At 38.4% G+C, this 22,306-nt stretch overlaps 1 protein-coding gene across 1 annotated transcript; it reads right to left on the reverse strand.

Moving 5' to 3' along the window:
• Positions 1 to 214: 214 nt before the first annotated feature.
• On the reverse strand, positions 215 to 22,020 carry BRMS1L (BRMS1 like transcriptional repressor). Its single transcript, XM_086749887.1, has 10 exons — positions 21,835 to 22,020; positions 16,103 to 16,193; positions 13,189 to 13,316; positions 10,356 to 10,435; positions 7,197 to 7,293; positions 6,685 to 6,768; positions 5,947 to 6,011; positions 4,466 to 4,505; positions 3,485 to 3,611; positions 215 to 1,783 (listed from the first exon to the last, which is right to left on the reverse strand). The coding sequence occupies exons 1-10, from the start codon at positions 21,968 to 21,970 to the stop codon at positions 1,660 to 1,662; spliced, it is 972 nt and encodes a 323-aa protein (XP_086606013.1). The 5' UTR covers positions 21,971 to 22,020; the 3' UTR covers positions 215 to 1,659.
• Between the last annotated feature and the right edge of the window lie 286 nt (positions 22,021 to 22,306).

The following is a 22,306-nucleotide window of genomic DNA, read 5'->3' on the forward strand; positions in this document are numbered from 1 at the left end:
GGTTCTTAATGGTGCCTAAATTTGATTTATAAACAGTGCAGAACGGTGCTTCCATAAAAAAGTAAAGAAAAAAAAGTAAGAAACAAAAGAAAAAAAGTGCAATTCAAAGGTCTTTAAAAATATTTAGGCCTTCTAAAAACTTCCCTTTAGCATTTGGTGTCTCAGCAACTCCAACAAGACCAGAAAACCAAAGAGCAAAACAACACACAAGATGTCCACTACCACAAACCATTTATTTATATGCTAAGTTAAAAAATACGAATATTTTATTACAAAAAGTTTATCAAACAACTGTATACATACAGTTCATATTGTTAAAAGCCAACATGTCAATTGATATTTTATGTACATTTGATTATTAATGTCATACAATTGTAGAAAAGCATCACTCAGCAGAAACTGGTTTGGCATTTGGAAAGTAGTTACCACTCTGCACTAGAAGAGACAATTAATATAGGAATAAAACATTTGTATGTTACAATAAAAATACTTATTTGCTGTGATCATTTAAAGTAAATGGATGCTTTCTTTCTCAAAAAGAAGAATCATCATAAGTGGAGATTAAAGTGCACATAACCAACGCATTAATAATTCTTCAGCAATCCCATCTATCATTCTAGATGCTCCAAGCACATCACAGTAACATCAAGGATTTAGGATTTTTCTCCATGGCTAAAACAGTATGATTTGAGAGAAATTCAGCTTTCTAAGCTGCATGAAATAATTCCGGTGTACAGTAAGATGAAGTAAGTACAGAAATTTGGAAAACAGTGTTTGGTGAAAAAGCCAGTGTAAGTTTGCCCAGATACGTAATTTCTGGGGAAATACTTTCCATTTGAAAAAGAGATTCATAGTATTTCATACAACTGTGGACCAAACAAGCAGAGCATGCAACAGTATTTACATAACCATCCCCGCAGTCGTTCTTTGTGGGCTACATATAACACAGGTTGGAGCTACTTTATGCATAAATTTTCCTGGTAATCTGGGGAAGAAGAAAAAAAACTCACCAACAACTTGTTTACTTTAGGGTCGTAAACTAGAAAAGTGCTCCTCAAAAAATGTAGCTCAAAATATTGGCTTTGTCTCATTGCAAGCAGTATGTAAACCTTACAAAAGATAACACAGTCAGTACTAGCAGAGCTGTCAAGGGCAATCATTTTAATAAGTCGGTCCACTTTGGATAAAAGAATGCTTATGCATGTTACAATCTATTCAAAAGCAACAGGTGAACAGGCTGTATTTACATCCACAAGAGAAGCATAACATGTTCACTGAAAACAAAGTGAGTTGCTGGTAATTATGGTTATCATTTGTAACACACCAACTGGTCACCAATGGAAAAAAAATAATATTTTTTTTTTTCTTTTGCGTTTTTTTCATTTTACAAATATGAGAAGTTCTGAGCCATTACATTTGAAGAGTATACTTCATATCTTAGGCACTGGACCCAATTTAGAGGTAAAATGTCTGTCAACATGATTTAACATCCTCAGGTTTCTGAAGGCCATCCATATGAAGTTCACATACAGCACTACACATACACATCAGATACTGCTGTTAATTTATAAGGAATACAAAACACCATTAAATACAACTTCCACCCCATGGCACATCAAGCATGGCAATACCACTTGTTTCATATCCAGTTAGCAACGGTCAGTTGTGGTTATGCTTTATTGAGTATTTTCCTTTCTGTAGCTGAGAAATATACAGCTTGGACTTGCTTCCATCTGGTCTTTTAAACCAAACTTCATCATGGTTAATTGTTGTAATTATGGCACTACAGAAAATGAAGGAAGAAGGGTTAGGGGAAGAAAAACAAGAAGAATTTAGAAAACTTACAAGCTAATTAATAACCTCAAAACCGCAGCCGTATTTCTGTACAGTAAATGAAAACATGCATTAGTTGTAAATGCTAGGCCCAAAGGATAGTGGCTCCATTGTAAGGATAGTTTTAACAGAATTCTTTGGTAACTTCATGTATCTTTAGTGAAAGTAGTTAATTTTTCACCCATCTATTTTCTTCTCCTATGAGAAAATCCTCAACATGTACAAATACTTTAATTGCTTAAAAGAGTAATATTCGCCCATAGAAAACACACCAACAGACTACCTATGGTAAAAACCAGATCTGTTGGAAAACATACCCAGAAATTACTTGGAATACAAAGTATTTGGAAAAAAGTTAAACAGATTGAAGCCCAAGATTTAGAGGAAAAAAAAAAAAAAAAAGGTATTTAACCGTTAGTCATTATACCAAGACCATAAGAAATAAAGTCAAAGCCTGATTTACTGAATCATTCTTACATGAACCCCACTTTTATACTCCTTGTGGTAAACCTTAATACAAATAATGAACACCATGCCCCATAACCCGAGGAAGAAAAAAAAAAACAAAAAAACAAGTAGCACTGATGACAAAAAAAGGCTCAAAACCAGAGATTAAAACAGTTAATGGAAGAAAGACTTAGCACATACTGAGTGTGACAAAACTCCCCCCAGGAAACTCTTCAGCCTTAAAAGTTGCTGAAATCTTGAAAGGCTGGGGAAGTTCCACTGTATGCTTGCCCTGTTAAGCATCAGCTTTTCGCTTTTGTCAGATACCGGATACTACAGGTTTTTTTTGGTCCACTATAACTGCTATGTTCTGCAAAACTAATTCCTATTTTTTTAAATTTTAGAAAGAATAGACAGTTTACTATATTACCTTCCTGTTTCAGCCCTGAACAAACACCAAAATCTGCTCCCCTTCACCATATACAGGGAAGAAAAGAAACAGCCGGCTTTACAGTAAACTACCACTATATGAAGTTAAAGTAATTTTCCTGGGTAGCTGTGCATATTTATTCTACACTGCTCTTAGAATGATTTGCCCCATTCAGTAAAAGGTAAGATACACATTTTATTTTAACTACTGTTTTAAATACACCCACTTTTTAGAATGGACAAATATTATCCATACAGAGAAAATACATTTAGATATCTTAAACATTCAAACAAATTTGCACTGTCATATTTAGACCATACCCAGGCAGAACCTTTGTTAAGAGAAGGAAATGCTGTAAAAAAAAAAGTTCCGAGCATTAATTAACTGAAAACAAAACTTATCATTATAATATAAAGTGGTTTTCCATAATTAAAGATTTTTGGGTGGGGCGACAGATCAAATTCTCAAAGCAACAAAATCCTAAGAGACTCAAAAAAACTTCCTCAAAGGCTATTCAGAAACTAGTAAGAGCTTAAATTGTTTGTGAGATCCTAACTTGACAAACATCTCATTACCTTCAGTGAAGTCCAACTTTTACTAGCCTCTCTCAGAAATTCAGTGCTCAACCTTCTTTGATAACACCTGTCTTCCAAGGTGAACTAATAAATGTTACTGAGGTGGCAGTATTTCCAAATAAGCCTTATTCTTCAAAGCCATCATCCTATCTATTGCTTAGGATGAATGTACAGAGCTGCATAACTAAGTAATCTTTACCTTGTAGGACATTCATCTTTCTTATCAATGCATATCGTCTGTCCACGTCCATACCACTCTCCATCATAATAGAGTCTTCCTTCTTCAGATCTAGCACTATGTAGATGCTTTTCTAATTTGACAGGTGCTAAAATGATCAATAAAAATCACTTAATATTGACTTGGTAAAAGTCAGTTAGATGTTTAAATACACTTTCATCAAGTTATTTACATTTCCATTATCAAAAGTAGCCTCTCTCTTAATAATTGCAAGAATGGAAGCAAGATAGCTTTTTATTTCCAGTCAGATAAATTAGAAGTTATATTTCCATTTCCAGATAGAAGCTGTCTTCCCCACAACCTTCATATCTGTGATATGAATTTTTACAAATCCAGTAATGCAATATAGAGAAGACTTCAAAAGGCAGAACCTGAAACCTCCTCATCAGCACATTACCACAACATGCAAGTAGTAATTTATCACTAAAGAAATAGCACCTGCTTTCCTCCTCTCCCTCTTCCTCCTTTTATTTACCACCTCCAAGTATTTGATTTTACCTAGCAGTAATGTGTTTCTTATCTCAGTGCCAACTATCAGTTACCACTCCTTTCCCATAGCTCTACTTTTTCAGGGTTGTAGCTTGCAGTCAATGTGAGCATCCTTTAGGATGCACCCCTAAGGTCCAGATGCTCTTAGCTTCCTGCCTCATCTTTTGTAACACTGGCATAGCTTGCTAATATTAATTGGTGTAACCCACTTTTAAAAGTCTAAATTTTTGTTTGTAATTTTCTAGAATTCAGGTGTCAACACAATCATCAGGAATTGAGCTACAAGTATCAGCACCTGAGAGAGGGGAAAGATACAAGCCACATCTTCCAGCTACCTCACTCCATCCTCCATCACATACACGGCGGCTAAAATAATTATGATCTGCCTAGATGCAGTTTGCATTGTTGCACACAGCAAGTTCTGTCTTGTGAAACCAGACAATGTTTACTCACGTTCTGGCTTTACTCTGTGTGGCCCCAGTGTAGCCATTGCCTTGAAACATAAAAGAAAGTGGAGTTAGTCAGCAAGCACAGTATTTTTTTCTTAACTGCCAGATTTAATTGTGAAGTTATGTGCAGTGTAACCAGGATACTTGCTTTTACATGCAAAAACCCACAATCAGAACAAATCTAAAATAGAAGTATGTTCAACAGTGACTTGATAATTAAATAGAACAGCATTTTGAGGGTGAAAAACAATCACCTCCTTTAGTAAGTTTTGATTTCAAATAACCCAGGATGTTTTCTAAATTAAACCCTCAAAATTGCTGCTATGTAATTCTGTCAAGAAAATACAAAATGACATAAATTCATTATGAGAAACAAAATGCTGTATGAACAACCTATTCTTTTCAGCTGTACGTTACACTCCTAAGCTCACAAATTTTCTCTCATGCAAACTTTAGATTACATGTAGTATTAAAGCAGGTTCAAAAAAAAAAAAGAACTCTAAGTTTGTGGGGATTGTTTGTTTGCTTTTTGGGTTTTTTTTAATTGTTTCCAGAAAAGGCAAAATCCCCAATAGATTCTGAGTTTGTTGCTATTGTTTACAATCATGTTACACTACAGGAAAGAAACTGAGAGAAAGCTCTTTGTGTCTGCTCCTCTGATGCGATAGGAAAAGTCAGACAAGTTTTCACATAGGTATTACATTTTAATTCTTGTTTAGGAAATATTTACAAAGATAAAGCAGGATGGAAACTGACTCAAAGCCATTTCCCACCAAGTTTTTGAATTCACTTAAGTAGTTTGCTATTCCATATACTGGGAAGAACTAGAGTACTAGGGGAAACTTTATGACCACAAGTGCAACGCAAGGATAGCATTTTGTTACAGCAAGTTACTTTAACGATATGAGAAAGATCTGAAAAACGCACTCTGCACTTAAAAGCTGGATTTATTTTTTCAAATCAATAGGAAAAAAAATTGGTCAAAAAAAGCTTCTCTTCCTGCAGATCCTGATTCTCTTATAATCTGAGAAAAATATAATATTTCACTTTATTAAAAAAAAGGTGTAAGGAGAGGTTGCAGCAAAGAAATCTTCATAAAATATACCATATGATATATCTTTTAAAAATCTTAACTTAAAATAAAATCATATTAAACTATCCCATCACAGTTTCTACCTAATTATGCTAGACTATGAGAAAGGGATCCTCTTGACACAGGCTTTAGGCTCACTTTCTCATGGAAAATTATGGACTACTCAGATAACCTCTTCCACCACTTTACTGGATTCCTCTACATGATTTGGGTAGAATTAGAAAAAGTAGCAGTAACACAGCTGGAACAGGAATGATTAGCTGACTACTGAAGAAATAAAAATCTACACAGAGTTTTGATTATGTATAAAACACATGTTCTTAAGAGGCAAAAGGACTAGACAAGAACTCAAGTAAAACTCACAGCTGCTGGCATTCATGCTTTCATCTTACCTTCCTTATTGTTGTCCAGTCTTCAAGTATATCAAGGTCTTGTAACATATAAACTATATAGGGGCGTGGAAAAGTTAGGGAAAACTCTTTTCAACAGCAATAATAAAAATACTCTAATGTTTGTAAAAAGATATTAATACCTCTGTTCCGCCAGTCTTTCACACAAAGAACACCTATGTGAAGTGAAAGCTCAGCAAAAAGAAATGCATCTTTGAATTATGCAACCTAGAATTGCACTTTAGAAATTATTAAAAGAGATAAGTGATAGTATGTAGATATTCAGACTACTGGAGTTCAACATAAGGATAAGACAAACAATTGTGATACAACCAGTCCATCCCTGACAGTTCCAAAAATCATTCTATTTGCAATACTACAAATTACAATTAAAATTCACTGGAAGTGAATTTACGCAAGTAAAGTTATACTTTGCAAACACAATGCCTAACTTTTTTCTGCTTTTGCCTTGTAGCTGTTTTTAAAGACTTAGAAAAAACAATTTTTAGAAATATTCTCTATATGAAAACAGTAGTTAGATAAGAGAATCTTAAAATCAATTTTCATAATGGGTGTGCCAACGTGGTTTCTTTAATCTGAATTAGAGTAACTTCTGCTGTGCAAAAATCACTTTTCAGAATGCATTATCACTTCAAGTTATTATTAATTACATATGCAGTAAGACTAGCTATAAAACAGTGAATGCTACTAGAAAGAGGAATGATTTCAGTAAAAGGATATCTGATACAACAACAGGTTTCTTCTTATCTGGACTGAACGGATCTTTTCTTTTCTTCCTGGACTGTAGCTCATCATTCCATAATTCTGAAAAGATACAAAAAGAATATGCTATGAATCAGAAACATTTACATGTCTAGCTCTTTTTACAGCAGAAAATATTGCCCAAAAATTAAAAATAACACATTTTCTGGTGATATGTTGTTTCTGAACAGAATGCAGGTGCTATGTGATCATGTAGTCATAAATTAATACTCTCAAAACACACACAGGATGCTGACAATTACTAGACCAAAGTTTGTTTTAAGCTTAAATTCAACTCCTTGCCCAAAGTCTACAGCTGAACAGCATTCTGCTGGACAACCTGAAACTCACCAGACATATGATGCATATAGTCAACTAATCAGTAGCTGCTAGAAGATGGACCCCCCCCACCCCCCCTCCCCAAAAAACCCCACCAAACAAACAAACAAACAAAAAAACAAAAAACCCAATAACTCTGAATTTCCATCCACCTGAGGTAATGTCAATGCTATGTCTGTCTTCTTCAAGTCTTCTGATCTTTTCTTCTAGTTCACTTTGTACAGTATCATACAACAGAAGCTTTTCACTCTAAAAAAGCAAGAAATTGCACATTTTTACATTACTAAGTTCTATCGCCTAAACATATATGACAATAATTTAAAGCCTGAGCAGAAGGAAGGTAACAGTGGCTTTAGGTGCAAATTTTTCAGAAGCCATAAAGCACATGACATTTCCCTCTATCCACTTTCTTAGCATGAGATCCTAGCTCTTTAAAGACAGCATGCTCACTTGGCAAAAGTGTAAATATAGTTATCAAATATCAGTACCAAGAATAACTAAGTATATAAAAGCATGCAGCTAGATCTTCAGAACAACTATTTGTCTTTTGACACAAATACAGTCTTTTCCTTTTGGATAGCAAAGATTTATTCACAATAAATAACTGTAAAGTAGTGATCTCCGTGCCACCTTTCGTTACAGATCAGAAAAGCTAATGCTTGCATTAATGCTTTTTATTAAGCTGCCTCCAATATTATTAAAGCTGCAGTCACCTATAGAGAATTATTATCTATTACCATAGTATTTATAAGTGCGTATTTTCATAGATCTGAAAAATACCTTCCCACAGAAGAAAGAATTTATTGAGCACAAAAAATAGGATAGATAGTTGTGAAAGCAAAATGTGAAAGCTGTGAGAAACACTTTCAAAGGAGTGCTTTCAAAATGTTAGCTAGTTTGTCTTTTTAAAAGGCAAGTTCTGATCCAAATAGATTAACATGATGCCTTCAATGTTAGGTATATAATTTTGTATACAAACAAAACCTCACTCCAATGTGAAACTTCTGCAGCATTTTGTGCAGTCTACATTCTCTTCCATCTCTGTTTTAGAACAAGAAAATCAGCTTTGAGTAAACTGCTCTCAATTATAGTCCACCACATAGAACTGATACCAAAATCACACAGTATCTATATAGATCAGTTACCCCTTTAAAGGCAACACCAAAAACCACTAAAGTCTCTAAAGGAGTAACTTGGGATTAAGCTGAGTTCCAAGCCTCAAGGAAATAAATTTACTGTTCTTTCACAAGCTTGCACATTTCCTAAAGCACCAGTAGGAAATACAGCTGACTGTTATATTTTGAAGTTCTTTTTTCACTGAGCAACTTCTTTAACAACCCTGGAAAACAGAGGGGTTGGACTTACTGAAAAAACAGCTTAAGCAGCATAAGTCCCTGCGTCTAGCTATTTGCTACCAGATCTCTGCCAGAAGCAGCAGTCCCCAAGAGTCAAGTGAGCAAATATCTGCACCTTAACTGCTCCTGCCCATAAAAGAGCATACTAACAGAAACTTAACTTCACAAATGTTCAAGTTAGTATGCTGGAGTTAAGGAAAACAGTTGAGAAATACACGAAAACAAAGAACCCTATTCTACTAAATGGCTGTCATGTTTATCACTCCCTTCAAGTTACAAACTATTTAAATTCCAAAGACCTCCTTTCATATATTTTTCAATCTCTCATTAGAAAAATAAATTTCTCAATGGTATTTAAAAGGCAGAAGCCTCTTACATGTATCTGAAATACCAAATGTGTGTTGTCTGTTCTCAGGCCGTTTTAAAACTCCATTTTAAAAAGAAACAGTGTTTGTGTTTAGACATCTGTTTTTGCTGCAAGCATTTGGTGACAAATAAGGTGTGAAAAGCTGTTACAGGCATCAGAGGTGCTCTGACTGGTTATATTCCAGTGTGTTCTGGTTTTGGCTGGGATGGAGCTAATTTTCCTCTCAGCAGCCACTGTGTTTTGGATTTAATATGGGATTTGGTATGTGAAGAATGTTGATAGACACACTGATGTTATTGGTTGTTGCTAAAGAGACCAAGAACACTGTCTGCCTCCCAGGTCTCGCTAGTGTGCAGGTGTAGGAAGCTGGGAGGGGTATAGCCAGAACAGTTGTCCCAAACTGGCCAAAGAGAGTATTCCATGCTCAGCATGTAAAAGGAGGTTGGCCGAGGGGGAAGCTCACTCTCTCGCTCCTCTGCTTGCTGCTCAGTTTCACTTCTGTGATTGCTGCTTGGGAATGGCTGCATCGGTCACTGGGACAGCGGGTGGTGAGAAGTTGTGCATTGTTCATTTTGTACATTTTGGTATCCCTACATTTTGTCACTACTGTCATTTTCCTTTGCTATTCTAGTCAACTGTCTTCATCTCAAGCCACGAGTTTTCCTTTCTTCCCAATTCTCTCCTCCATCCCGCTGGGGAGGGGAGGGAGAGCGAGCAACTGTGTGGTGACCAGGACTAAATCACCACACAGTGGAACACTGATTCTAAAAGCAGCATTGCTGACTTTAAAGAGCTTTACACCCAAGAGACCCTTGTTGGATGGTGAGTGCTTGAATTCTGAAGGTCTCACAACAGAAACATAACAGCAAAACAAGGGGACAAGGACCACCTTAAAGAGGAACAATACATAGCCAACGTAAATCATTCAATCACAGATGAGAAATCCTGCAGGTCTTACAGGAATAGACTTCGGGAATATGGGGAATTACTCAGAAGAAAACAAATTTAAGCAACTGTAGCAGGTGGCTGAGGAAGACTGATGTAAACCTCAGGGTCTAAGCAGCTATGTTACAGCATCAGACATACATACGCTTAAGTATGTGTACTACAGTATCCATTATTTAGATGCTTAAACAGGAATGTTTATGTTCAAGGAGAAAAATATATTCTTCTTGTAACTGCTTTTGAAATTAAAACTCTATCACTAGCTGTTCAAGGCATCTTAAAGAGACATTATTATTGTTGTTAATGTAAGGTGCTTTTTGCTAAAATTATAGTATATATTTTAGTTACTGGTTTTGGTAATCTTTTTGTAACAGAGGTAAAAAAAACAACCAACATGTGGGACTCTATTAATAAGAATCTGTTAATGAAAAATAAGAAACCTTCATTATATGCAAAGTCAAACTAATATAAAGCTAATTTTTATATGCTTTGAACAACCTCTTACATGGACTTAAATATCACCAAAAAAATTGCATTAAAATATCAAATAACAGCAATAATAAAAACATGCACTGAACTTGAAAAGCATGACACACAGTAAAGATAGATGAGATTTGCTGTTGATGTAAAATAGCTGGCCCAACCTCACAGTGCTGTCGAGACGCTTGAATTTCACATTCATACTTGTTCTTCACAGATTCCAGACAAAGCTCTCTGTAGATACCTGTAATCCGACAAATTACAGCAATATTACTTTCTTTAGATAATATCTGATTTCTGAATTCTCTTTTAAGACTGCCTGCACGTCCAAAAATACGTACATACTGGAAAATACAGATATATTATATTAGGCACTTACAGTGGCTGGCAGCTTTACAAAGTAAAAAAAAAAAAAAAAGAACAAGTAATCGCTTAATTCTGAAGATCTGAGGAAAAATAAATGCTATTTTCACTTTTTCCCCTGTCAGTCAACAAATTATATCACCAGCAGTCAAGCTGACTTTACAAAATAGGTCTATTTTGTATTTCTGACAAAATCATCCTGGATATCCTCAGTTTTCAAATGCATGAAGTAGTAAATGGCCTCTTCTATTTTCTAATTAGTTTTAAATAATGTTTTGGGGTTTATAAATAACCAGAAAACTGAATGAAAGAACACACTTTTACAAAGTAATTTTTGGAATAAGGCTTATTTGTAATGCATGACCTTAATAAATCACATCAGTTAACAAGACTGTTCCATTCTTAGAAACAGCCACCTTGTGATACAAAAGACACTGCTTCTGAGTTTTAGAAGCATTTCTTACACATTTCTGAAAATGTGTCTACTAAACACAGCTGAAAAAATCTGAAAGGTATCTGAAAGGTACTATTTGGCACGTATAGATAGAACTTCATTTAACATATCCAATGCATTCAATGCAAAATACTTAAATTGTTCCAGATTACCATCTACAGGAGTTACGTTTGCACACACACTGGTGCTGTCTAGCAACTGAAAAACTCCCCAAAACAACTTCCCTTAGAATTCAGTTGACTATAAGTTAATGCAGTACAAGAGGAGCAATACCATTAGCGGCAATTCATCTGAAAAACAAACCGCAAAGTTTTATGTCAATCATCTTTCCTCTGTGAAGTCACTTTTGATCTAGAATTCAAAGTGTTCTTTTCTTACATCAGTATGTTATGCTGGGTGGAGGTTTTTTTTTTGGTTTTTTTTTTTTTAAATATTTATGCCTGACTGGCATATCTAGGTCCAGCAATTTATAATCACTGCTTATTCGCCTGAAATCAAGCAGTATAGGTACGAACACTTCTACAAGGAACAGTTGTATTCCTGACTTGCTGAAATAGTCAACATTCACATTTTGTGTAAATGATGCTTGGTGCCTCAGAGAGCAGAGGAACACAAGTTTCTTTTCCACCACATATGCAATTATTTCCATAGTTTAGGTAAACATAGTTTAATCTCTTTTTTTCACCCCTTCCTCCCCTCTCTCACATAGAAGTGGGTCCTTAGGGGCTACCTACTGGATCTCAAATCCTGCTACTATCCACTTCTGCCAAGGCTTTCAAACAGTAAGAGGAAATAAGCCTATTCCACAGTTTCTTGTTTTCTCTGGAATAATTTTATCAATCTCGTTCAGTTGAGGACAGAAGGGAAAAAAAACACTGATTTCTAGCCTCAACTTCACAGAAATTTGTAGTTTTTACCCTGGGCTCTTTTTACATCGGAACATGGATCTTCAGTGCTGCTGAAGACAAATCAGGAGATTCTGCATTATTCTGCCTATCCATACCTACCTACATGAAAGCACTGACAGCTACATTTAAAACTGAAAATCAAAAGCCTGCTTTTACATCAAACCTTCTCCAAGTTCACCTGTGAACCTTCTGCGAAGCCCAAGTGGGCTACTTAAGACTAGACAAGTAAATTCGGGTTAAGAACTTAAAATTCAGAAATTCTGATTCACCAGCTAAGGAAAAGCATTATGGAGAAGACCAGGAGGGAGAGAAATTCAACAGACAAAAGATTTTGAATTCTCTTTGTAGTCTGAAGTCAAAAGTACCAATGAAGACATACTAAGTAGCACTGAAGCAGCACTAGTATTGCCAAAATTGTAAGTAGGTTTGCCATTTTCCAGTTTGCTGGCACTGTGCTTCTGCCGAATTTCTTAGAAGAGACATTGGCATAGCTTCTCTGGCTAGAGAGATCACAACTGTCTGCCTTTTGGCTCTCTGACAGCCTGTGTTAGGTAACCCTTAGACAGCTGAATTACTCCTAAAGGAGTCGAGCTGTACCATGAAAAGAATTTACAAAAGGGAAGTACAAAACTTCGTCTTTCTATAATACCATCGTTCCGTATGACTATATGGTTGTATCCCAAGCATAAAAGTCCTTGCTTGCTTCTTCTGTGAGCATAAAAGCCTATCTGAGCATTAGTTTTAGTAATTAAAATGCAGCTTAGAGAAAAGCTGCTAATGACAAGAGTTTTCCACCTTTCCCAGATTGAACAGGAGGATGGGAGCAGAGGAGCAGAAGAGACACAGACTAGAAGAGCAGGAAAAACATGACCATCTAAGATGATCTGGCAGGCACTTCATGAGATAGCACCTACATATCTCTTCATTTCAACAGTAACCAGTGTGCAGACTTGATCCCAAATCTTCTGACTAATAAGAATGGTTAGTTTTTAATTCAATAATTTTGTGCTTGCTACACAAAGACAGAGAGCCATCAAATGAAACATAAAAAAAAGCCTTATTTCTAGTGTGATGTTATCAGGCTATCTGTGCAAAGAGGTAAGCAATCTATTCATTTTGACTTGAAAAATATTTTACATTTAAAATCACACTACAGTATTTCTAACTTTAAAACACACTTCTTCAACAACTCTAAAGAAAAAAAAAAAATTGACCTTAAATGCATAGCAAGTTTATACTGTTGAAATAGCAATACTCATTTTACATGCTTACCTGCCACCTTGGTTCGGATTTGCATATTTTCTTGTAAAGCCGCCAATGGTTCTAAATATTCAGGTGCCTTTCCAGCTATGACCTCTTGCAGTTTTGCATCCACTTGGCTTAATCTTTCTTTGTAAAGTCTTAAAATAACAGAAATTTAAAAAATATGTATTTCATTTAAAAGCAAACACAAGTTAGAAGAAATATTTTTGAAAGAATTATTCTGCATCTCTTTGTTAATGTTGTGGAACACTCACTGAAGCAAAGCTGACATTTGTTACCATTTGAATTTTCCAACATATCTTTTCTTTTTGAACAATAGTCCTCATGTCTATTAAGCCCTTCTGGAAAAAAAAAAGCAGACAGTCAAAACTGTAGAGAGTAAAGATAAAACGAAATGTATCTCCACCTCTAAGGAAGAAGAAAAAAATTGCATGGCTGCTGACAGGATTAAGAGGGAGTAGGAAGCGAATCAACATGGAAGAAGACAGGAAGGGGTGCTACAATACATAAGAACAATACGGCTTACATCATGAGAGAGAAAGACAAGACATTTTGTGGATAGAAACACCCATTCGCTTTTGTGTTCACATATCTGCTCCCATCCTTCCATAAACCAAGGAAAAAAACCAGGCAGGCTCTTATTGAAGCAACCCTCATTTCATCTCCTGTGAACATCCATGTACTGCATATTATCACAAACATCATGGGATAGTTTGTAATTGACATCTTCCATTCCTGCCAAAAGGAAATGTATTTAAAATACTTTTGTTTTACCTAATATTAATTCCTTCTATAAAAGCTTATATGTACTGGCAGACAATTTGAAGAAATATGCTTGCATTTTGAAGAATTTAATGTAATATCAATTACAAGCATTGTAATCACAATAAAGTTCCAGTCTTTTTGACTGACAACTTAAATATAGTGCTAAATGGTAGAATCATCAATATACCCAGCTCTTTCTGTTCTCATTTTTCACCTTGCACCCCACAATCAAAATTTGTAGCATTATGGCAAACGTATACAAGCTCCATTGTTAAGAATACACCAGATGTTATCTGTTTACACAGTCTCCTCTTTGGGACAGGGATGCTGTCTTTTTCCTTGTTTAAAGTGCATGTGTTAAGTAATGAATTGGACAGGAGAAAGTTCATGTATATTGATACATCAGGACCTACCTGAGAAATACTTCCTGTTCACCTGCCAACAGCCTCCTCATCATTTTACTTTGATGACAACTCCATAGTTAAAAGCATGTGTACCTAACCAAGTAATAGTCAGTGAATGCCCCCCTCCTCCTTAACTGCGAACTGTTCACGTACAACACACTCGAACTGTCCTGTGGTCAACTGACATAGCTTGCAGCTGATCAAAAACCAATTTGCTGGGCCCAGTCCTCAATGAGCATGCTACACACACAGTGGTTAAAATGAGAGCTACCACAGAACTGTTTAGCTAGAACATAAGCATGGGTGCACAGCACACCTGAACTGGTTGGTTTGTATTGAACATCTGATTACACAGCATCGAGTTCCAGCTACATCAGAGGAAGCAGTTATGGACTGGGTGCTGCCAGCACTGGGTACCATGCAGCAGTTGATGAACTAAAATTTTACTATCTCCCTACTCACAACTGTTTCTCCCTATAATCCTTCTTCCATCATTCTATTGCTTCTTTCCCAAAATTCCCACCACCACAGTTCTTCCAGTCCCTACAATCACCCCAATCTCTCAAATAATCAGTGTCTACACAATAGCTTCCGCCTCATATACCACAGACTTTCCACCTCACTAAACTCCCTAATTTACTTTTTTCTTTCTCCCGAGACGATCCTCCTTGATATTCACTCCTTAAAGGTTTGTTTCCACAAACTGTTTTCAGTCATCCAAGCTGTCCAACAGACAGAAGAGTAGGATTGCACTCAAAAGCTGGCAGTTTTCCAAATGCCAAGCCAGCCAGTACCAGCTGGCTCCAGTACTCATCAGTTGGCTCCATTTTACAGGTTGCTCCATGCTCAGCCCAAAGAAGAGCAGCAAGCCAAACAGTTTTCTCCGGGCACTGCAGCAAGAAATTGCTTGTTTGGCAGTTCTTTCCTGACCCTATTAGACCAACCTCAGTGTCCTGTTATGTCTCAGTTCCCTAGCAGAAAGAATCATCTCACAATATAAACACGCATCTGGAATGCAATGACAACTGACTAGATTTTCAGTTAATACGCATATGCTCAAGAACAGTCAAGGTCTCCTCAAAGGTTCACTTGTCAAGTACCTGCTTAAGTTAGCTGCCAAATTACCATCATTTTAAATTGGAACAGATGCATGTAGTTTGTCTGGGCACATCTGAAAAAAAACCAAACTTAAAATACATACAAAAGACTAGCTCTTATACAAATGAGATTAACTTTTGAGTAACTGTGGCTATTAATTTTGTCTCTTCTGCTTACTAGGTCATTACTACTGATGTAGACATTATGGCAAACTACAGACAGCAAGCTAACAGTATTTTCATTTTTTTTTAGTATTGGCATCAGTAACCACAACAAACTTTCATTGGTAACAAAACTGCTGTGATACCCTGCAAAAACCCCTTAGTTTCTTACTTAAAAAGACGGTGCTTGGGTCTGTCCCACATATGTAAAAAGATGAGAAGGCTCTTGAGTAAATAAGGACAGACACAAATTTCCCTAAAATCACAATTGCTTGTTTCTGCTAAGACTTTTGATGCAACAGACCCACAAAAATAAAAATAAATAAATAAATAGACATGTAAAAGTCTTCTGAAGCAACTGCCTGCAAATAATTTCAGAACTCTCAATTTTTATTCTTCTCCAAATGTAGCATCCGCATACATTAAAGACAAGAAACACAATATTCCCATCGAATGGGCCTTCAAATGAAGTACTTAAAACATTAAAATACTTACTGATCTTTAAGGTCTGTAAATTGCTTTTCAAGATTTGACATTTCATCTAAACACTCCATTCTTCTTCTTTCACAGTCCTCATCATCCATTTCTAAGAATTAAAAAGGTAATTTATTTTTAAAAATAATACAAAAAAAAAGTTGAATCTAAAAAAAAAAATAAGTTGAATGGTTAGCACAGTGGGAAGGGTGGGGGAAGAGAGCATCAGGCTGTTAAGAGTTACTATTTCATTTTAAAATATTGTTCTCAAAAGTAAGGCAGATCCTGAATCCCAGAATAAGACTGAAAATCAGATTAAAGAGCAAAGTTTTATTTGGCTGTCTGACATAATACTCAAGACAAAATTGATTGGGCAACTTTCATCTTGGCCAGATTTAAGGAATGCGGCAGTCAACTTGAAGAGTTGTCTACAGCATTTATGTGCTATAAAAACCAAGCTTCTTTAAAATTTGAAGGCATCTCCCTGCGAAGCCAGACAAGAGCAAGCACTGGGATCTCGATAGTTCTCCCACTTCTCAAACTCAAATACGTGTTTCAGATGTGTTCAACTATCTATTCGGTTCTAAGTATTAGTAAGGAATTCACTCAGAAGCTTTTCCTTAAGTTAACATGGACTTTACTGTTTGTGTATGTTTAGGGAGTATAAATCACAGAAAACAGATTAGAACTGTAACCCTGGCGCAACACTCACTGCTGGAGGGCAAGGGGACTGCACCTGACATTTTAACCTTGCATTGCAAGGAAACTTATAATGCGTTGCTATCTGAAGGCACAGCTGACTGTCTTGTAGATATGGAAACCACACATACAGCTCTCCCCAATCTCTTCTCAGTTACATATACACTCAAAAGTCTTTGACTCTGCCTAGAAGTGTACATTCTACCTGTCACTCATACTGAATGGCAATTCATATGCTAAGTCCCTCCTCAATTGATTCACCTTTATTCTGCCTCCAGTAAGATTCATAAAGCAATGAAGATTTTCAAAGTCCTGAAATACCTTTAATTCCTCATTTATAGAACTTCCTCCTCATGGCCTTAAACAATATATCAACTGGAGAATATGCAGTACTGAAAAAGTAAGAACTTTTTAGGATCAAATCTCATGGCTTTTCAGTTGAAAACTTACATCACTGGAGGTGGAAGATTCCTCATTTCACATCAAAAAACTTGCTAATAGTGTCTCAACACTTCAGATTTCCCATAAAGTTTCATACTGCACAAAGTATTTAGGGTATTTCTAAACACTTTCAAAATCACAGTCATTCTTTTCCTACTATATTCAAGCAGTTCAACTCAGTAACTAGGGCAGCCTGATTTAAAGACAAAAAAAACCCCAAAAAAGAGTACTTAAAATGTAACAGCGCCTAAAATAGCTTTTTTTAAAATAAGCTTTGGCCTACATAAAGTGCTCTAAAAAAATGGCCAAATTCTCATCTGGGATGGTGAGCATAACTTGTGGCTTTTTTATTCATTCCTAATATGCTATTCTATCAAAAACTCCTATACTAAATATATAGCGTCAAAAGGAACGGAACAGAAACAGTGCCAGCTCTCAAGGGCCAGTTATACTTTTTCTAACCACATCTCCTGTATTCTGAGGCATCTACTAGAAAAAAAAAAAAAAGAAGGCTGAATGCAAGTAAAGCAAATGACAGATTTAACAAAAAAAAAAAAATCCTTTCCTTCAAAATATTTTAATTTTAATTAAGACTTATTTCTTGCAGCACTAATCATCTCATGTCCGTAGGAGCAATATGCTTCCATGGTGTATGTTCATACTTGTCAAGACACTGAGATGAGCTTGTAATTTCCTGTAATCGTTGCTTTTAAGTGCTCCCTTAAAAGCATTTATCTGTGGAATGCAACAGAAATTATCTGGAGCTCTTCTTGTATTGTTTTAAAGAAACGTTTACAGACTATATTAACTTCAAACACAATTCCTCCTTCCTCTCCCCTAATACCAGAAGAAACCAAGACAAGGGCAAGACAACAGAATTATTTACCTTCAGTAAAAAATCAACCAAAGTGTCTTTGAGGACATGTAAACTTCAAAGTTTGCTTTAAAAATATCAATTAGCACAACTAAAAATGGGAGCAAAGGCAAGTTTTGAAAAAGAATAAACTTCAGATCTGCCACTAAGAGACAATTCTCTCTTCACCAAAGCCAGGGAGTTGGAGGAAAGAGTTAAGTTTACATCTGTTAGATCAAGCTCCCTTTCTCACACAGAAAATTACTTTTTTTAGACATCCAGACTGGCTAGAATAAAAGATGAAGAAAGGGCATTCCCAGACAGAATCCAGCTACAACACAAACTAGAAGGCTATGACAGGCTAAGTAAGTAGTGGTTATCGTTGCAGTGCTGCTCCTAGACATCATCACAGCCCTGCTGCCCAATAAGCTTGTATGTTCCTCCTTTACAGTCTTGTTTTCCCCCTGAAAGATGTAACAAACTTCATACACCCAAACTTCTTGAAAAGCCATCTCCATGAATTTCTAATCCAAAATACAGTATTCCCTTTTTAGTCCTTGTACAATTCTGACAATAAAAGAATTGAAGCACGCTTTCGTAAGTCCCATCCGAAAGGAACACAGCAGGTTGCTGTGCAAAGAAGGACATAATCAGATACGATTTTCCAGTTTAGAACATGGTTACCTCCAGTTGCTTGCCCTGGTACCTTCACTCAAGTTCACCTTTTTCCAGCATAACCACCAGCACACATGGATGCTGCCTAGTTTAGGTTTCATCAAAACAACCCAAGACAATTTAAGCACATTTTTCTGGCCTTGTTTTTCAATGGCATCACTTTGAGAGAATGGGGGTAACGAAAGACTGATCAGCCCTCCTCAGTAGTAGATCTATAATCTCATATCTTGTACAGATATAAGATCTTGTATCAATAAACTCTCACCTACAGTAGCCCAACTGTTTATGAAAGCCGTGTGCACGTTCAGCTTTCAGTACAGCACAGCACTGAAGCCAGTCCAATGACTGGTCCAGCTTATCAGGAACTGGGTCAGTTTGCAGCAGTGTTGGTGAACACAAACCAAGTTCTTTTCCCATCAGATTAAACCTAAAGCTTCATTCCAGGTACTTGTCAAATGTGTTCCAGCATCTATGGAGAACACAAGGATTTGAAACAATGAATTGTCCTTCAGACAGCTTCCAACCAAACCTATTCAGTTCAGGCTACGTAATCTTAAATAAACCCTAACTACTTCGGAGATGTAGGGGCCTCAGCACTGTCTACTCAGAACTACTTATTCTCTATTCTTATTTTGCCAAATCAGTTGCTAATACAGACAAATATAGACAAATAAAATCACTATGTTTGTAATAATTTTGCTGACTCTTTCAAGCCCATACCTGGACGTGGTCCACACTTCACTGATCGAAGAGATTTCCTGTGTAGCATTGCATTAGACAACAGAAGCAAGATTTTCCCCTCAGATGAGGGAACAGGCCAGATCTAAAGAACTCCCTGCTCCAGGAGACCTCTTGTCTAAACCCATGAAAGTCATTAGTCCCAAATTCACAAAAACTTGTAGGTGTCCAGTTAACTGATTTAAGTTGGAGGTATTTCATATTCTCACAAAACTCTCACTTATGACTTCTGCTGCTATGGAGCTGCAGTCTGTCTAACCACTGGTTTACATAGTCCCCTGAGCCGCCCATTTAAATATCAAACTCTTCACTGAGATGTCTTCACTAGCTACCTTTTTAACGGGTTCCTTTTCTGACAGCTTAGCAGACAAAGGCCCAACAAGCATTGAAGACAGTGGAAGAAAGGGGACAGGAAAGCAGAGCATACCAAGAAGGGTAGGAAAGGATGAGAGGCAGGACAATGGCAGGCAGCAATTCAATTCAGGTGCACAGCCGTGGACCAGCAGCCTAACTTGTAAAATGGGGTTCAGTCAGCAATACTTGCCACCTCAAAGGGGATCCATGGGGGAACACAGGAGAAGAAGGAGGAAAAAGGGAAAAAAAAAAAAAAAAGAAAAAAGAAAAAAGAAAAAAAAACACAACCCCACAGAAAGCTCTGTATAAACCATGGACAGAATACCTAGATTTCTGGATTAACCAAGGCCTCTACTGGGGGATCAGCTCTAGTGCAGAGTATTAACTGAGATCAAGGTCTAAGGGAGCGACTATACTCTTTCCCAGTATGGCAGCCACACTTTCCCAGCACTAGTAGAGCCTTCCCTCTACTTCTGCAGAGTCAGTTTGACTGTCTCTGTACCACATCTATGGGGCTCCAGCACCTTGCTAGTCCATGCACAGTCCAGATGAGGGCAAGCTCCATGAGTCCGCAGGGAACCACCATAGCAGGGCTTTCCCTGAACTGCATCAGCCCAGTGTGAATACAAAAGCCATGGGATTTAACATTCAGGATCTCCCCAGATCTTTTAACACTGAAAATGAAGAATTAACTGTGCACTGAGGACTTTTAACACACACAGGTAAACCAATCAAAAGCCAACATACGAAAAATATAACTCCACAGCAGTCTAATTTGTCTAGTTCACAGCATCCCACTCCTTCCACTGTGCTAAGCCCAACATGCACACTACAAGTCAATCTGCTAGTCACGGGTCAGCAACCCAGCAGATCGCTCTAAATCACTTAAGCTGCCAGAAACACATGTCAGGACTACTGCTAGCAATGAACACAGCTACTGTTTTTAGCTAGCCCATCTAGTGACAAAGATCTTGCTTATGGAGCTTGTCTACTTATGGAGCCCCAGTGACTTCAGAGCAGCAGTGTATGCATCTGATGACTGGTACATTTCCCAGTAAGCAACCATTTTAGAATCTAACTCTTGTACCTACAAGAGAACTTTGAATAGATAATGATTGAGCACAAAAAATCTAATCCTTTTAATGCTGGATTTCACCTACTAATATCATTCAAAATCTACAGTCCAGAGGAAGCTATGGGGATGGGCCCTTCAACAGAGCAGAGGCTGAAATGCTTTGCAGAGTAAAATTTTTTACAATGAGGGTGGTGAAGCACTGGAACAGGTTGCCCAGAGAGGCAGTGGATGCTCCATCCTTGGTAACATTCAAGGCCAGGTTAGATGGGGCTCTGAGCAACCTGATCTGGTTGGAGGTGTCCTTGCTCCTTGCAGGGGGGTTGGACTAGATGACCTTTAAAGGTCCCTTCCAACCCTAACCATTCTATGATCCTGTGATTCTGTAAGAGGCCAATGGTACTGACAGGGCTTCCAATGCCCCCTCAAAGTCAGGCCTTGACGCATCTGATTGAAAGTCACGATTTTGCATATGAGGAAATACATATGTATGTACCTGTACACACATGTATGCCTGTATTTGCGTGCATGCATGTACACCTATGTACGCATGTATGTACACACGCCACGCCTGTAAGCGCAGACCCTAGCGAGCAACCCCCATGCACTCAAGCCCAGCACGGCACAATCCACAGCACCTACACGGAGCACGGGGGGCGAAGCGGGGCTGCCGTGCCCATGCCCCCCGCCGCGTCCCTCCCCCCACGGGGGGCGCGGAGCCGCGGGGCCGGAGCATGGGCTGGGCTGGGCTGGGCCGGAGCGCGGTGGGGGCGGGGTCACGGCGGGGGTGGGCACCGGCAGCCACCGGAGCCGGGGGGGCGGGACCGGTCTCTCCCCCAAAAGCAGGGCGCCGGGCACTGAGGGAACCGCCGCGGCGCCGCCGCTTCCCCGGAGCCGCTACCCCGCGGGCGGCTGCGGTACCTGAGCTGTCCCCCTCCTCGGACACAGACGAGCTCTCGGTCTCCTCCTCCTCCGAGCTGCTGCCCTCGTTCTCCCCGTAGTCCACCTCCATCTCATCGTGATTGTTCTCCTTCTTCTCCCGCGAGTGGACTGGCATCGTCCCGCCGCCGCCGAGCCCCGGGACGCCGCGTCCCGCCGCTTCTCCGCCGCTGCCGCCGGCCCCCTCTGCCCCGCCCCTCCGCGCAGCCTACCGCGCGCGGCGCCCTCCGCGCCCTCCCATTGGCCGAGCCCCGCCAGCAGACTAGAGTGCCCGCGCGCGAGGCGTTCTGGGAATTGTCGTCCGCTGGGAGCGGGGCGGGGGAAGAGGGAGGCGCCGCTCCGCGGACCTGAGGGGCTGGGCGGGGAGGGAGGGCTTCCCGTGCCTGTTTCCCGGTCCCGGGGCTGCTCGTCACTGAGAGGATCCATGGCGAGCGGGCGGGTTCAGGAGCGCTTC

This window comes from Chlamydotis macqueenii, chromosome 5 (genome assembly GCF_036417535.1).
Source record: "Chlamydotis macqueenii isolate bChlMac1 chromosome 5, bChlMac1.mat, whole genome shotgun sequence".
Classification (NCBI taxonomy): domain Eukaryota; kingdom Metazoa; phylum Chordata; class Aves; order Otidiformes; family Otididae; genus Chlamydotis; species Chlamydotis macqueenii.